General features: G+C 51.3%; 1 protein-coding gene across 1 annotated transcript; it reads right to left on the bottom strand.

Moving 5' to 3' along the window:
- Positions 1-4,531: 4,531 nt before the first annotated feature.
- Positions 4,532-5,053, bottom strand: LOC132381722 (zinc finger protein 500-like). The gene has a single exon (XM_059951296.1). The coding sequence runs from the start codon at positions 5,051-5,053 to the stop codon at positions 4,532-4,534; it is 522 nt and encodes a 173-aa protein (XP_059807279.1).
- Positions 5,054-17,701: the final 12,648 nt, after the last annotated feature.

Here is a 17,701-nt window from a genome sequence, read left to right as displayed (position 1 = left end):
TCGTAGACAAAAGAGCAGGCCATTGCCTTCAGGAAGGAGGCTGGCGCTCTGCCTCTTTCAGAGATGCCGAGAGCTGCCAGTTCATTACCAGTCCTGCTTCCAGCCACGGACGAGAGCTCAGCAACGACACAGCCGACTCTGCCGCCACACCTCACCTTCCCTCCAACCGGATGGCAGGAACATCGATTTCTCCAACTTTCGGTTACTTCTTCCCCACCCACCCAACTCTTCTCTACGTTCCCACTGGTCCATTTTCCATTCTGGTTACCCTTTCATCCCTTCTCTTCTCCCCTGACCTCATGACCTGCCCATCAGCTCCGTTTGGTTCTCGCACCCCCCCCCCCCTCCATGGTCCGCTCCTATCAGATTCCTTCCTCTCCAGCTATTTACCTCTTCCATCCATCCTCTCCCAGCGTTTAACACCACCCCCGCCTCACCTATTACCCGCCAGCTTGTACGCCTCTTCCCCCCACCCCACTTTCTTATTCTGGCTCGCCCCTCACTTCCTTTCTAATCCTGATGAAGGGTCTCGGCCCGATATGTCCACTGTATTCCCCTTCATATATTACTGAGTTCCTCCAGTAGTTAGTTTGCGCTGCTCCGGACTGTAGAGCTCAGGGGTTTTAATCACGGTTGAGCGTGGAAGAGGCCATTCGGTCCACTACTAGGTCGCTATTTTTTCCTCCTTGAAAATCTAGTGGAACTGCGTCTTCCCCTAAGAAGGCAGCACAAGGTATTTCCCTTTCCTTTATAAAGTCCTCATTTATGAGGACGTGAAAGTTTGGGGTCGAGACAGATAATCGTGCTGCACCGTGATAAACGTTTTTTCATTTTACAAAATCTCCCGCACGGCGCAAATCCTCAGCGTGTCCTCCGTCTCACTGTAACATCAGCATTTACACATGATCCCAATGCTGCTCAATGTACAGTTCAGAGTACTTTCAGCTCGCGAAGGACTGTGGGTTGTCCGGCCGCCATTGCTGCTATCGCTGAACTTCTGGTTACCTTTATTCCTTTAGTTCCACTTAGCTGTTTCCAGGAATTTCCTCACAGCAGCGTTTGGGGCACATTGCAGCACCAATGAACGCAGTAATTTCAGATCTTCGACGGTTCTAACTGTTGTTTATTTCTAACTTCCACATCCTTCAGATAATGATCATGAATTACAAATTTTAGTCATTCTGCAGCGAAACCAGACTTCCGGCCCACCGAATTCACGCCGAACATGAACATGACATTGTGTTCCCCGTCATGGTATTTTTTCACCTTTTGTGCCAAGTCGCTTCCGACCCAACTCTTGTTCTGCATCTTAGCATGTAGATCTGTCCTCGGAGAACAAATCTGAGGCCGTCTTTTAGCATGAAGTGTAGGGCGCTTTCTGCTTCGCAGAGGATTGTGGGTATTCTGCCAGCCATAGCATCTGCTATGGCAACATGACGCTCCAGAAAGGCGCGCCTCTCCCTGTAACCGCGAGGTTTTCCTTCCCGCATCCCAGAGACACGCGGGTCGGCCAGTGAAATGCCCCCCAATGGGCCAGAGAGTGATGGGATAGGGTCTCAGGACAGAACGGCCTCCCAGCTGTGCTACAATAAATTTCTGTGGGTTCTTCTCCTACTGGTAACAAGCTGCTGAACATGAATCTCTTCCTGGTTTGACTTGGAGCAGCTTAATGAACCAATTAGCCTCTTCCTGGGCTTTATACTCAATCTAATTGGATCACGAGGCTTTGAGTGGATTGGGGCCTCTGCAAAGCGTGAAGGGGGAAGATAGGGAAACAGCCTTCCCAGGTTGGGGCTGGGAAATAACCCAGTCAGGCAAGTGGGAAGTGACTTCCGAATCATGTCGATTACTGGCCGGCATTCCGGGAAATCTCCCTCCTTCACAGAGTTTCTGGGGCCGTGATGGGAAGGTGACCTCATCAGTGAGGACCTCTTGAAAAGTTATTGCCCCAAAAAGGCAGCATCCATAGCAAAAACCCTTACCACCTAGGACATGCGCACTTTGCGTTATTACCATCAGGGAGGGGGTACAGGAGATTGAAGACCCATACTCAGTGATTCAGCAACAGCTTCTTCCCCTTTGCCATCATGTCTCATTGGTACATAATCTGCATTATTACACATTTGCACTATTTATTGTAGTTTTCTTTTGTCTTATAGACAAAAGACAATACCTGCAGAAGTAGACCATTCGGCCCTTCGAACCTGCATTGCCATTTTGAGATCATGGCTGATCATCTACTATCAATACCCGGTTCCTGCCTTGTCCCCATATCCCTTGATTCCCCTATCCATAAGATACTTATCTAGCTCCTTCTTGAAAGCATCCAGAGAATTAGCCTCCACTGCCTTCTGAGGCCGTGCTTTCCACACCTCCACAACTCTCTGGGAGAAGAAGTTTTTCCTTAACTCTGTCCTAAATGACCTACCCCTTATTCTCAAACAATGCCCTCTGGTACTGGACTCTCCCAGCATCTGGAACATATTTCCTGCCTCTATCTTGTCCAATCCTTTAATAATCTTATATGTTTCAATCAGATCCCCTCTCAATCTCCTTAATTCCAGCGTGTACAAGCCCAGTATCTCTAACCTCTCTGCGTAAGACAGTCCAGACATCCCAGGAATTAACCTCGTGAATCTACGCTGCACTTCCTCTATAGCCAGGATGTCCTTAACCCTGGAGACCAAAACTGTACACAATACTCCAGGTGTGGTCTCACCAGGGCTCTGTACAAATGCAAGAGGATTTCCTTGCTCTTGTACACAATTCCCTTTGTAATAACGGCCAACATTCCATTAGCCTTCTTCACTGCCTGCTGCACTTGCTCATTCACCTTCAGTGACTGATGAACAAGGACACCGACATCTCTTTGTATTTCCCCCTTACCCAACTATACACCGTTCAGATAATAATCTGCCTTCCTGTTCTTACTCCCAAAGTGGATAACCTCACACTTATTCACATTAAACATCATCTGCCAAGTATCTGCCCACACACCCAGCCTATCCAAGTCACCCTGAATTCTCCTAACATCCTCATCACATGTCACACTGCCACCCAGCTTAGTATCATCAGCAAATTTTGTTGTCTTAACAACAGATATCCCATCATGTGTCATACTATAATCCTGATTCTGAACACTTTGAGACCTGGAGCAACTCTGCTGCTTTGCCCTGCAGATTCATCCATTTCAGATATCCCGCCGCTCCAGTTTCTGGTGTAGCTGCCAACACTTTGACATTATTTGCTTTTCTTTTCTTCTTTTCCCACGAAGCCGATTGGCCTGCAGAACGTTTTCAGTAACTCCAGCCCTTCTGGGAAAGGTCCCAGCATCTTATAATTTCGTGTCTGCCTCTGCTCTCGTGCCTGCAGCGTGCTTCCCTCCCGGAGCTCAAAGGGCAATTAATGAGTATTTGCCTACCTCTCAGCCCAACGCCAGTATGATCCAGTCAACATGGGCTCTGACAGCAAACCATTCCTTTTTTTTTTGTTGCTCAGCCACCTCTCCCACCTCCTCCAATATTTTGATGATTTAGGTCCCGGAGTCTTCATTGCCTTTTGATTCCGTTCCACCCTTCCCCCACCTGTCTGAAGAAGGCCAGCTGGATTCCGGCAGCTGAGCCCCCCTCCCCAGCCCATCCCCACCATCAGTGAATTCTACGGGAGGCCCTGCCTCAAGAAGGCAACACCATCTGGGCCAGGCCATCTTCTCACAGCTCCCATTGGGCAGGAGGTACAGAAGCCTGAAGACCCTCACCACCATGTTCAGGAACAGCAACTTCCCTTCAGCCATTCGGTTCTCGTACCAACTGGCACAGCCCTAATCACCATCACAGTAGCCACACCATGACCACATTGCACTACAATGGACTTTAATTTATCTCGTTCTAGTTCTGTTCTTTCTTGTGTAAGATTTTTGTTTGATTTCCGGTGACACTTATGTACATGTGGACTTTGCACAATACATCACCACCTCCGTCGGGGGTATCTGTAGGACACACTGCCTCGAAAAGGTGACATCTATCAACACCTTCTGAGCCTCGTCATATTCTCCCATCGGTAGGAGGTACAGAAGCCCAAAGTCCTCCATTCCACCAAGTTCAGGAACAGATACTTCCTGTTCAGCTCTTAAAGCGAGCTTAACCTGACTTCAGCAATGGAACACCACAGACCACTTCCTGCACGATAGTGGACTTGTGTCCAATTGTTTGTACTGGTGTCTTGTTTTGCACATTTTCCTCCAACCTCCCCACACCTCTGTCTTTCCTCCTGTACTGCCCTACCGCGCACCTCCTCATCTTCCTCTCATTCCCCTCCTCCCTCCATATACAACCTCTGTTCTCTCTGCTGCCTGTCCCACAAGTTGTGCCCCCTCTCCCCGCACGTGATCGCACCTGTCCTTCCTGCAGACAGGACGATTGTCCCAGCTCTGCACTCCTTCCCCCACGGACGGTGCCAGTCCAGCGTTGCGGTTCCCAGACGGCGAGTGGGTGCGGGAGCGGGGGAGAGGGTCTCGGGCCAGGAGCCAGGGCTAGATTGCAGGGTGAAGCCTGTGGTGGTCGAGCAGCTCGGCGGGCCGGGAGAAGGATTGTCCGCAGACAGGGCAGGTGCAGAGGTTGCGGGCGGTGTGGAGCCGCTGGTGGGCCAGCAGGTTGTAGGACTGGACGAAGCCCTTGCCGCATACGGAGCAGAGGAAGGGGCGCTGGCCGGAGTGGGTCCGCCGGTGGACGCGCAGGTTCTGGGGGCCCTTGAAGCGCTTGGAGCAGTCGGGGCAGGGGAAGGGCCGCTCGTCGGAGTGGACCCGCTGGTGCCTCTGCAGGGTGGAGGACTGCGCGAAGCCCCGGCCGCAGTCAGGGCAGGAGAAGGGCCGCTCGCCCGTGTGCACCCGCTGGTGCCGATGCAGGCTGGAGGCTGTGGCGAAGCCTCGGCCGCAGACTGGACAGGTGGTGGGGTGCCGGGCGCCTCCCACTGCACTCACCCCCTTCCCTTCCCCATCACTCTCCTCTTCGTTGCCGCCCGTCCCCTCCGGCGCACGGTCCTGGCTGTCTGACATCTCGGGGTCCCTGGAACGAGAGGGTCCGGGGATTGAGGTCCGACTACGGGGTGGGAGGGGAGCGAGAGAGGTGAGAGTGGGGAAGAGCGGGGCAGGGGAGAGGGAGCAGATGGATGAGGATGGGGTGAGAAGGAATGTGAGATGATAGACTACTGACTTCATTATCAACATTATCATGGCCCTTGTACCTGCACTGCACTTTCCCCGTACCCATTACGTTCAGGTACTGCATTACCCTATGCTGTCTCAGTGCACGGTGTAACAGTCTGAACCGCACGAACAGTACACAAGAGAAGCTCTTCACTGCATCTCAGTACATGTCGATGTCTTTCCTCATCCCCCTTCACACTGCACCCCTCCTTCCAGGGGAAGGGTCCTGATCTGAAATGTCAACTGTCCATTTGTGCCCCCAACGACATTGCCTGACCGTTGACTTTTCCAGCGCCATCTGCTTTGAAACAATGAGCTTTCCTGTTTCCACTCCCAAGGTAATGGCCTCTCTGTAATGTTTCACTCCCAAGGTAATGGCCTCCCTGTAATGTTTCACTCCTAAGGTAATGGCCTCCCTGTAATGTTTCACTCCCAAGGTAATGGCCTCCCTGTAATGTTCCACTCCCAAGGTAATGGCCTCTCTGTAATGTTTCACTCCCAAGGTAATGGCCTCCCTGTAATGTTTCACTCCTAAGGTAATGGCCTCCCTGTAATGTTTCACTCCCAAGGTAATGGCCTCCCTGTAATGTTCCACTCCAAAGGTAATGGCCTCTCTGTAATGTTTCACTCCCAAGGTAATGGCCTCCCTGTAATGTTTCACTCCTAAGGTAATGGCCTCCCTGTAATGTTTCACTCCCAAGGTAATGGCCTCCCTGTAATGTTCCACTCCCAAGGTAATGGCCTCTCTGTAATGTTTCACTCCCAAGGTAATGGCCTCCCTGTAATGTTTCACTCCTAAGGTAATGGCCTCCCTGTAATGTTTCACTCCCAAGGTAATGGCCTCCCTGCAATGTTTCACTCCTAAGGTAATGGCCTCTCTGTAATGTTTCACTCCCAAGGTAATGGCCTCCCTGTAATGTTCCACTCCCAAGGTAATGGCCTCTCTGTAATGTTCCACTCCTAAGGTAATGGCCTCTCTGTAATGTTCCTCTCCTATGGTAATGGCCTCTCTGTAATGTTTCACTCCCAAGGTAATGGCCTCTCTGTAATGTTCCACTCCCAAGGTAATGGCATCTCTGTAATGTTCCACTCCTAAGGTAATGGCCTCTCTGTAATGTTCCTCTCCTATGGTAATGGCCTCTCTGTAATGTTCCACTCCTAAGGTAATGGCCTCTCTGTAGTGTTCCACTCCTAAGGTAATGGCCTCTCTGTAGTGTTTCACTGTAAGGTAATGGCTTCTCTGTAATGTTTCACTGTAAGGTAATGGCCTCTCTGTAATGTTTCACTGTAAGGTAATGGCCTCTCTGTAGTGTTTCACTGTAAGGTAATGGCTTCTCTGTAATGTTTCACTGTAAGGTAATGGCCTCTCTGTAATGTTTCACTGTAAGGTAATGGCCTCTCTGTAGTGTTTTACTGTAAGGTAATGGCCTCTCTGTAATGTTTCACTGTAAGGTAATGGCCTCTCTGTAATGTTTCACTGTAAGGTAATGGCCTCTCTGTAATGTTCCACTCCCAACGTAATGGCCTCTCTGTAGTGTTTCACTGTAAGGTAATGGCCTCTCTGTAATGTTTCACTGTAAGGTAATGGCCTCTCTGTAATGTTTCACTCCTAAGGTAATGGCCTCTCTGTAATGTTCCACTGTAAGGTAATGGCCTCTCTGTAGTGTTCCACTCCTAAGGTAATGGCCTCTCTGTAATGTTCCACTCCCAAGGTAATGGCCTCTTTGTAGTGTTCCACTCCTAAGGTAATGGCCTCTCTGTAATGTTTCACTCCAAAGGTAATGTTCTGTCTGTAATGTTCCGCTCCTAACGTAATTGCCTCTCTGTAATGTTCCACTCCTATGGTAATGGCCTCTCTGTATTGTTCCACTGCTTCTTCACTGGCTGTTGCACTTGCTCATTCAACTTCAGTGAATGATGAAAAAGGATTCCCAGATCTCTTTGTATTTCTACATTACCTAACTCTACACCGTTTAGATAATAATCTGCCTTCCTGTTCTTACTCCCAAAGTGGATAACCTCACACTTATTCACATTAAACATCATCTGCCAAGTATCTGCCCACACACCCAGCCTATCCAAGTCACCCTGAATTCTCCTAACATCCTCATCACATGTCACACTGCCACCCAGCTTAGTATCATCAGCAAATTTTGTTGTCTTAACAACAGATATCCCATCATGTGTCATACTATAATCCTGATTCTGAACACTTTGAGACCTGGAGCAACTCTGCTGCTTTGCCCTGCAGATTCATCCATTTCAGATATCCCGCCGCTCCAGTTTCTGGTGTAGCTGCCAACACGTTGACATTATTTGCTTTTCTTTTCTTCTTTTCCCACGAAGCCGATTGGCCTGCAGAACGTTTTCAGTAACTCCAGCCCTTCTGGGAAAGGTCCCAGCATCTTATAATTTCGTGTCTGCCTCTGCTCTCGTGCCTGCAGCGTGCTTCCCTCCCGGAGCTCAAAGGGCAATTAATGAGTATTTGCCTACCTCTCAGCCCAACGCCAGTATGATCCAGTCAACATGGGCTCTGACAGCAAACCATTCCTTTTTTTTTGTTGCTCAGCCACCTCTCCCACCTCCTCCAATATTTTGATGATTTAGGTCCCGGAGTCTTCATTGCCTTTTGATTCCCTTCCACCCTTCCCCCACCTGTCTGCAGAAGGCCAGCTGGATTCCGGCAGCTGAGCCCCCCTCCCCAGCCCATCCCCACCATCAGTGAATTCTACGGGAGGCCCTGCCTCAAGAAGGCAACACCATCTGGGCCAGGCCATCTTCTCACAGCTCCCATTGGGCAGGAGGTACAGAAGCCTGAAGACCCTCACCACCATGTTCAGGAACAGCAACTTCCCTTCAGCCATTCGGTTCTCGTACCAACTGGCACAGCCCTAATCACCATCACAGTAGCCACACCATGACCACATTGCACTACAATGGACTTTAATTTATCTCGTTCTAGTTCTGTTCTTTCTTGTGTAAGATTTTTGTTTGATTTCCGGTGACTCTTATGTACATGTGGACTTTGCACAATACATCACCACCTCCGTCGGGGGTATCTGTAGGACACACTGCCTCGAAAAGGTGACATCTATCAACACCTTCTGAGCCTCGTCATATTCTCCCATCGGTAGGAGGTACAGAAGCCCAAAGTCCTCCATTCCACCAAGTTCAGGAACAGATACTTCCTGTTCAGCTCTTAAAGCGAGCTTAACCTGACTTCAGCAATGGAACACCACAGACCACTTCCTGCACGATAGTGGACTTGTGTCCAATTGTTTGTACTGGTGTCTTGTTTTGCACATTTTCCTCCATCCTCCCCACACCTCTGTCTTTCCTCCTGTACTGCCCTACCGCGCACCTCCTCATCTTCCTCTCATTCCCCTCCTCCCTCCATATACAACCTCTGTTCTCTCTGCTGCCTGTCCCACAAGTTGTGCCCCCTCTCCCCGCACGTGATCGCACCTGTCCTTCCTGCAGACAGGACGATTGTCCCAGCTGTGCACTCCTTCCCCCACGGACGGTGCCAGTCCAGCGTTGCGGTTCACAGACGGCGAGTGGGTGCGGGAGCGGGGGAGAGGGTCTCGGGCCAATGGCCAGGGCTAGATTGCAGGGTGAAGCCTGTGGTGGTCGAGCAGCTCGGCGGGCCGGAAGAAGGATTGTCCGCAGACAGGACAGGTGCAGAGGTTGCGGGCGGTGTGGAGCCGCTGGTGGGCCAGCAGGTTGTAGGACTGGACGAAGCCCTTGCCGCAGACGGAGCAGAGGAAGGGGCGCTGGCCGGAGTGGGTCCGCCGGTGGACGCGCAGGTTCTGGGGGCCCTTGAAGCGCTTGGAGCAGTCGGGGCAGGGGAAGGGCCGCTCGTCGGAGTGGACCCGCTGGTGCCTCTGCAGGGTGGAGGACTGCGCGAAGCCCCGGCCGCAGTCAGGGCAGGAGAAGGGCCGCTCGCCCGTGTGCACCCGCTGGTGCCGATGCAGGCTGGAGGCTGTGGCGAAGCCTCGGCCGCAGACTGGACAGGTGGGGGGGTGCCGGGCGCCTCCCACCGCACTCACCCCCTTCCCTTCCCCATCACTCTCCTCTTCGTTGCCGCCCGTCCCCTCCGGCGCACGGTCCTAGCTGTCTGACATCTCGGGGTCCCTGGAACGAGAGGGTCCGGGGATTGAGGTCCGACTACGGGGTGGGAGGGGAGCGAGAGAGGTGAGAGTGGGGAAGAGCGGGGCAGGGGAGAGGGAGCAGATGGATGAGGATGGGGTGAGAAGGAATGTGAGATGATAGACTACTGACTTCATTATCAACATTATCATGGCCCTTGTACCTGCACTGCACTTTCCCCGTACCCATTACGTTCAGGTACTGCATTACCCTATGCTGTCTCAGTGCACGGTGTAACAGTCTGAACCGCACGAACAGTACACAAGAGAAGCTTTTCACTGCATCTCAGTACATGTCGATGACTTTCCTCATCCCCCTTCACACTGCACCCCTCCTTCCAGGGGAAGGGTCCTGATCTGAAATGTCAACTGTCCATTTGTGCCCCCAACGACATTGCCTGACCGTTGACTTTTCCTGCGCCATCTGCTTTGAAACAATGAGCTTTCCTGTTTCCACTCCCAAGGTAATGGCTTCTCAGTAATGTTTCACTCCAAAGGTAATGTTCTGTCTGTAATGTTCCGCTCCTAACGTAATGGCCTCTCTGTAATGTTCCACTCCTAAGGTAATGGCCTCTCTGTAGTGTTCCACTCCTAAGGTAATGGCCTCTCTGTAGTGTTTCACTGTAAGGTAATGGCTTCTCTGTAATGTTTCACTGTAAGGTAATGGCCTCTCTGTAATGTTTCACTGTAAGGTAATGGCCTCTCTGTAGTGTTTCACTGTAAGGTAATGGCTTCTCTGTAATGTTTCACTGTAAGGTAATGGCCTCTCTGTAGTGTTTCACTGTAAGGTAATGGCCTCTCTGTAATGTTTCACTGTAAGGTAATGGCCTCTCTGTAATGTTTCACTGTAAGGTAATGGCCTCTCTGTAATGTTCCACTCCTAACGTAATGGCCTCTCTGTAGTGTTTCACTGTAAGGTAATGGCCTCTCTGTAATGTTTCACTGTAAGGTAATGGCCTCTCTGTAATGTTTCACTGTAAGGTAATGGCCTCTCTGTAATGTTTCACTCCTAAGGTAATGGCCTCTCTGTAATGTTCCACTGTAAGGTAATGGCCTCTCTGTAGTGTTCCACTCCTAAGGTAATGGCCTCTCTGTAATGTTCCACTCCCAAGGTAATGGCCTCTTTGTAGTGTTCCACTCCTAAGGTAATGGCCTCTCTGTAATGTTTCACTCCAAAGGTAATGTTCTGTCTGTAATGTTCCGCTCCTAACGTAATTGCCTCTCTGTAATGTTTCACTGCTAAGGTAATGGCCTCTCTGTAATGTTCCACTCCTAACGTAATGGCGTCTCGGTAATGTTCCACACCTAAGGTAATGACCTCTCTGTATTGATTTAATCCTAAGGTAATGGCGTCTCTGCAATGTCTCACTCTGAGGTAATGGACTCTAGAGAGAGTCACTGAAACGTAATGGCTTCTCTGAAATGTTTCACTGTAAGGTAATGGGCTATCTCTACTGTTCCACTCGTCAGGTAATGGCCTCTCTGTAATGTTCCACTGTAAGGTAATGGACTCTCTGTAATGTTCCACTCCTAAGGTAATGCCCTCTCCGTAATGTTTCACTCCTAAGGTAATGCCCTCTCTGTATTGTTTCACTCCTAAGGGAATGGCCTCTCTCTAATGTTTCACTCCTAAGGTAATGGCCTCTCTGTATTGATTCAATCCTAAGGTAATGGCCTCTCTGTAATGTTTCACTGTAAGGTAATGGACTCTCTGTAATGTTCCACTCCTAAGGTAATGCCCTCTCCGTAATGTTTCACTCCTAAGGTAATGCCCTCTCTGTATTGTTTCACTCCTAAGGGAATGGCCTCTCTCTAATGTTTCACTCCTAAGGTAATGGCCTCTCTGTAACGTTTCACTGTCAGGTAATGGCCTCTCTGTAAAGTTTCACTCCAAAGGTAATGGCCTCTCTGTAAAGTTTCACTCCTAAGGTAATGGCCTCTCTGTAATGTTCCACTGCTAAGGTAATGGCCTCTCTGTATTGTTACAATCCTAATTTAATGGCCTCTCTGTAATGTTTCACTATAAGGTAATGGCATCTCAGTAATGTTCCCCTCCTAAGGTAATGCCCTCTCTGTAATGATTCACTCCCAAGGTAATGGCCTCTCTGTAATGTTCCACTCCCAAGGTAATGGCATCTCTGTAATGTTCCACTCCTAAGGTAATGGCCTCTCTGTGATGTTCCACTCCTAAGGTAATGGCCTCTCTCTAATGTTTCACTCCTAAAGTAATGCCCTCTCTGTAATGTTTCACTCCTAAGGTAATGGCCTCTCTGTAATGTTTCACTCCTATGGTAATGGCCTCTCTGTATTGTTCCACAGCTTCTTCACTGGCTGCTGCACTTGCTCATTCAACTTCAGTGAATGATGAAAAAGGATTCCCAGATCTCTTTGTATTTCTACATTACCTAACTCTACACCGTTTAGATAATAATCTGCCTTCCTGTTCTTACTCCCAAAGTGGATAACCTCACACTTATTCACATTAAACATCATCTGCCAAGTATCTGCCCACACACCCAGCCTATCCAAGTCACCCTGAATTCTCCTAACATCCTCTTCACATGTCACACTGCCACCCAGCTTAGTATCATCAGCAAATTTTGTTGTCTTAACAACAGATATCCCATCATGTGTCATACTATAATCCTGATTCTGAACACTTTGAGACCTGGAGCAACTCTGCTGCTTTGCCCTGCAGATTCATCCATTTCAGATATCCCGCCGCTCCAGTTTCTGGTGTAGCTGCCAACACGTTGACATTATTTGCTTTTCTTTTCTTCTTTTCCCACGAAGCCGATTGGCCTGCAGAACGTTTTCAGTAACTCCAGACCTTCTGGGAAAGGTCCCAGCATCTTATAATTTCGTGTCTGCCTCTGCTCTCGTGCCTGCAGCGTGCTTCCCTCCCGGAGCTCAAAGGGCAATTAATGAGTATTTGCCTACCTCTCAGCCCAACGCCAGTATGATCCAGTCAACATGGGCTCTGACAGCAAACCATTCCTTTTTTTTGTTGCTCAGCCACCTCTCCCACCTCCTCCAATATTTTGATGATTTAGGTCCCGGAGTCTTCATTGCCTTTTGATTCCCTTCCACCCTTTCCCCACCTGTCTGCAGAAGGCCAGCTGGATTCCGGCAGCTGAGCCCCCCTCCCCAGCCCATCCCCACCATCACTGAATTCTACGGGAGGCCCTGCCTCAAGAAGGCAACACCATCTGGGCCAGGCCATCTTCTCACAGCTCCCATTGGGCAGGAGGTACAGAAGCCTGAAGACCCTCACCACCATGTTCAGGAACAGCAACTTCCCTTCAGCCATTCGGTTCTCGTACCAACTGGCACAGCCCTAATCACCATCACAGTAGCCACACCATGACCACATTGCACTACAATGGACTTTAATTTATCTCGTTCTAGTTCTGTTCTTTCTTGTGTAAGATCTTTGTTTGATTTCCGGTGACTCTTATGTACATGTGGACTTTGCACAATACATCACCACCTCCGTCGGGGGTATCTGTAGGACACACTGCCTCGAAAAGGTGACATCTATCAACACCTTCTGAGCCTCGTCATATTCTCCCATCGGTAGGAGGTACAGAAGCCCAAAGTCCTCCATTCCACCAAGTTCAGGAACAGATACTTCCTGTTCAGCTCTTAAAGCGAGCTTAACCTGACTTCAGCAATGGAACACCACAGACCACTTCCTGCACGATAGTGGACTTGTGTCCAATTGTTTGTACTGGTGTCTTGTTTTGCACATTTTCTTCCATCCTCCCCACACCTCTGTCTTTCCTCCTGTACTGCCCTACCGCGCACCTCCTCATCTTCCTCTCATTCCCCTCCTCCCTCCATATACAACCTCTGTTCTCTCTGCTGCCTGTCCCACAAGTTGTGCCCCCTCTCCCCGCACGTGATCGCACCTGTCCTTCCTGCAGACAGGACGATTGTCCCAGCTGTGCACTCCTTCCCCCACGGACGGTGCCAGTCCAGCGTTGCGGTTCCCAGACGGCGAGTGGGTGCGGGAGCGGGGGAGAGGGTCTCGGGCCAGGAGCCAGGGCTAGATTGCAGGGTGAAGCCTGTGGTGGTCGAGCAGCTCGGCGGGCCGGGAGAAGGATTGTCCGCAGACAGGGCAGGTGCAGAGGTTGCGGGCGGTGTGGAGCCGCTGGTGGGCCAGCAGGTTGTAGGACTGGACGAAGCCCTTGCCGCAGACGGAGCAGAGGAAGGGGCGCTGGCCGGAGTGGGTCCGCCGGTGGACGCGCAGGTTCTGGGGGCCCTTGAAGCGCTTGGAGCAGTCGGGGCAGGGGAAGGGCCGCTCGTCGGAGTGGACCCGCTGGTGCCTCTGCAGGGTGGAGGACTGCGCGAAGCCCCGGCCGCAGTCAGGGCAGGAGAAGGGCCGCTCGCCCGTGTGCACCCGCTGGTGCCGATGCAGGCTGGAGGCTGTGGCGAAGCCTCGGCCGCAGACTGGACAGGTGGGGGGGGTGCCGGGCGCCTCCCACTGCACTCACCCCCTTCCCTTCCCCATCACTCTCCTCTTCGTTGCCGCCCGTCCCCTCCGGCGCACGGTCCTGGCTGTCTGACATCTCGGGGTCCCTGGAACGAGAGGGTCCGGGGATTGAGGTCCGACTACGGGGTGGGAGGGGAGCGAGAGAGGTGAGAGTGGGGAAGAGCGGGGCAGGGGAGAGGGAGCAGATGGATGAGGATGGGGTGAGAAGGAATGTGAGATGATAGACTACTGACTTCATTATCAACATTATCATGGCCCTTGTACCTGCACTGCACTTTCCCCGTACCCATTACGTTCAGGTACTGCATTACCCTATGCTGTCTCAGTGCACGGTGTAACAGTCTGAACCGCACGAACAGTACACAAGAGAAGCTCTTCACTGCATCTCAGTACATGTCGATGTCTTTCCTCATCCCCCTTCCCACTGCACCCCTCCTTCCAGGGGAAGGGTCCTGATCTGAAATGTCAACTGTCCATTTGTGCCCCCAACGACACTGCCTGACCGTTGACTTTTCCAGCGCCATCTGCTTTGAAACAATGAGCTTTCCTGTTTCCACTCCCAAGGTAATGGCCTCTCTGTAATGTTTCACTCCCAAGGTAATGGCCTCTCTGTAATGTTTCACTCCTAAGGTAATGGCCTCTCTGTAATGTTTCACTCCCAAGGTAATGGCATCTCTGTAATGTTCCACTCCTAAGGTAATGGCCTCTCTGTAATGTTCCTCTCCTATGGTAATGGACTCTCTGTAATGTTTCACTCCCAAGGTAATGGCCTCTCTGTAATGTTCCACTCCCAAGGTAATGGCATCTCTGTAATGTTCCACTCCTAAGGTAATGGCCTCTCTGTGATGTTCCACTCCTAAGGTAATGGCCTCTCTGTAATGTTCCACTCCTAAGGTAATGGCCTCTCTGTAATGTTCCACTCCTAAGGTAATGGCCTCTCTGTAATGTTCCACTCCTAACGTAATGGCCTCTCTGTAATGTTCCACTCCTAAGGTAATGGCCTCTCTGTAATGTTCCACTCCTAAGGTAATGGCCTCTCTGTAATGTTCCACTCCTAAGGTAATGGCCTCTCTGTAATGTTTCACTCCTAAGGTAATGGCCTCTCTGTAATGTTTCACTCCCAAGGTAATGGCCTCCCTGTAATGTTCCACTCCCAAGGTAATGGCCTCTCTGTAATGTTTCACTGTAAGGTATTGGCCTCTCTGTAATGTTTCACTGTAAGGTAATGGCCTCTCTGTAATGTTTCACTCCTAAGGTAATGGCCTCTCTGTAGTGTTCCACTCCTAAGGTAATGGCCTCTCTGTAATGTTCCACTCCCAAGGTAATGGCCTCTTTGTAGTGTTCCACTCCTAAGGTAATGGCCTCTCTGTAATGTTTCACTCCAAAGGTAATGTTCTGTCTGTAATGTTCCGCTCCTAACGTAATTGCCTCTCTGTAATGTTCCACTCCTAAGGTAATGGCCTGTCTGTATTGTTCCACTGCTTCTTCACTGGCTGTTGCACTTGCTCATTCAACTTCAGTGAATGATGAAAAAGGATTCCCAGATCTCTTTGTATTTCTACATTACCTAACTCTACACCGTTTAGATAATAATCTGCCTTCCTGTTCTTACTCCCAAAGTGGATAACCTCACACTTATTCACATTAAACATCATCTGCCAAGTATCTGCCCACACACCCAGCCTATCCAAGTCACCCTGAATTCTCCTAACATCCTCATCACATGTCACACTGCCACCCAGCTTAGTATCATCAGCAAATTTTGTTGTCTTAACAACAGATATCCCATCATGTGTCATACTATAATCCTGATTCTGAACACTTTGAGACCTGGAGCAACTCCGCTGCTTTGCCCTGCAGATTCATCCATTTCAGATATCCCGCCGCTCCAGTTTCTGGTGTAGCTGCCAACACGTTGACATTATTTGCTTTTCTTTTCTTCTTTTCCCACGAAGCCGATTGGCCTGCAGAACGTTTTCAGTAACTCCAGCCCTTCTGGGAAAGGTCCCAGCATCTTATAATTTCGTGTCTGCCTCTGCTCTCGTGCCTGCAGCATGCTTCCCTCCCGGAGCTCAAAGGGCAATTAATGAGTATTTGCCTACCTCTCAGCCCAACGCCAGTATGATCCAGTCAACATGGGCTCTGACAGCAAACCATTCCTTTTTTTTGTTGCTCAGCCACCTCTCCCACCTCCTCCAATATTTTGATGATTTAGGTCCCGGAGTCTTCATTGTCTTTTGATTCCGTTCCACCCTTTCCCCACCTGTCCGCAGAAGGCCAGCTGGATTCCGGCAGCTGAGCCCCCCTCCCCAATCCATCCCCACCATCAGTGAATTCTACGGGAGGCCCTGCCTCAAGAAGGCAACACCATCTGGGCCAGGCCATCTTCTCACAGCTCCCATTGGGCAGGAGGTACAGAAGCCTGAAGACCCTCACCACCATGTTCAGGAACAGCAACTTCCCTTCAGCCATTCGGTTCTCGTACCAACTGGCACAGCCCTACTCACCATCACAGTAGCCACACCATGACCACATTGCACTACAATGGACTTTAATTTATCTCGTTCTAGTTCTGTTCTTTCTTGTGTAAGATTTTTGTTTGATTTCCGGTGACTCTTATGTACATGTGGACTTTGCACAATACATCACCACCTCCGTCGGGGGTATCTGTAGGACACACTGCCTCGAAAAGGTGACATCTATCAACACCTTCTGAGCCTCGTCATATTCTCCCATCGGTAGGAGGTACAGAAGCCCAAAGTCCTCCATTCCACCAAGTTCAGGAACAGATACTTCCTGTTCAGCTCTTAAAGCGACCTTAACCTGACTTCAGCAATGGAACACCACAGACCACTTCCTGCACGATAGTGGACTTGTGTCCAATTGTTTGTACTGGTGTCTTGTTTTGCACATTTTCCTCCATCCTCCCCACACCTCTGTCTTTCCTCCTGTACTGCCCTACCGCGCACCTCCTCATCTTCCTCTCATTCCCCTCCTCCCTCCATATACAACCTCTGTTCTCTCTGCTGCCTGTCCCACAAGTTGTGCCCCCTCTCCCCGCACGTGATCGCACCTGTCCTTCCTGCAGACAGGACGATTGTCCCAGCTGTGCACTCCTTCCCCCACGGACGGTGCCAGTCCAGCGTTGCGGTTCACAGACGGCGAGTGGGTGCGGGAGCGGGGGAGAGGGTCTCGGGCCAATGGCCAGGGCTAGATTGCAGGGTGAAGCCTGTGGTGGTCGAGCAGCTCGGCGGGCCGGAAGAAGGATTGTCCGCAGACAGGACAGGTGCAGAGGTTGCGGGCGGTGTGGAGCCGCTGGTGGGCCAGCAGGTTGTAGGACTGGACGAAGCCCTTGCCGCATACGGAGCAGAGGAAGGGGCGCTGGCCGGAGTGGGTCCGCCGGTGGACGCGCAGGTTCTGGGGGCCCTTGAAGCGCTTGGAGCAGTCGGGGCAGGGGAAGGGCCGCTCGTCGGAGTGGACCCGCTGGTGCCTCTGCAGGGTGGAGGACTGCGCGAAGCCCCGGCCGCAGTCAGGGCAGGAGAAGGGCCGCTCGCCCGTGTGCACCCGCTGGTGCCGATGCAGGCTGGAGGCTGTGGCGAAGCCCCGGCCGCAGACTGGACAGGTGGGGGGGGGGGGTGCCGGGCGCCTCCCACTGCACTCACCCCCTTCCCTTCCCCATCACTCTCCTCTTCGTTGCCGCCCGTCCCCTCCGGCGCACGGTCCTGGCTGTCTGACATCTCGGGGTCCCTGGAACGAGAGGGTCCGGGGATTGAGGTCCGACTACGGGGTGGGAGGGGAGCGAGAGAGGTGAGAGTGGGGAAGAGCGGGGCATGGGAGAGGGAGCAGATGGATGAG

Source organism: Hypanus sabinus, chromosome 26 (assembly GCF_030144855.1).
Source record: "Hypanus sabinus isolate sHypSab1 chromosome 26, sHypSab1.hap1, whole genome shotgun sequence".
Lineage (NCBI taxonomy): Eukaryota > Metazoa > Chordata > Chondrichthyes > Myliobatiformes > Dasyatidae > Hypanus > Hypanus sabinus.
This window is presented reverse-complemented; position numbering and strand designations above follow the sequence as displayed.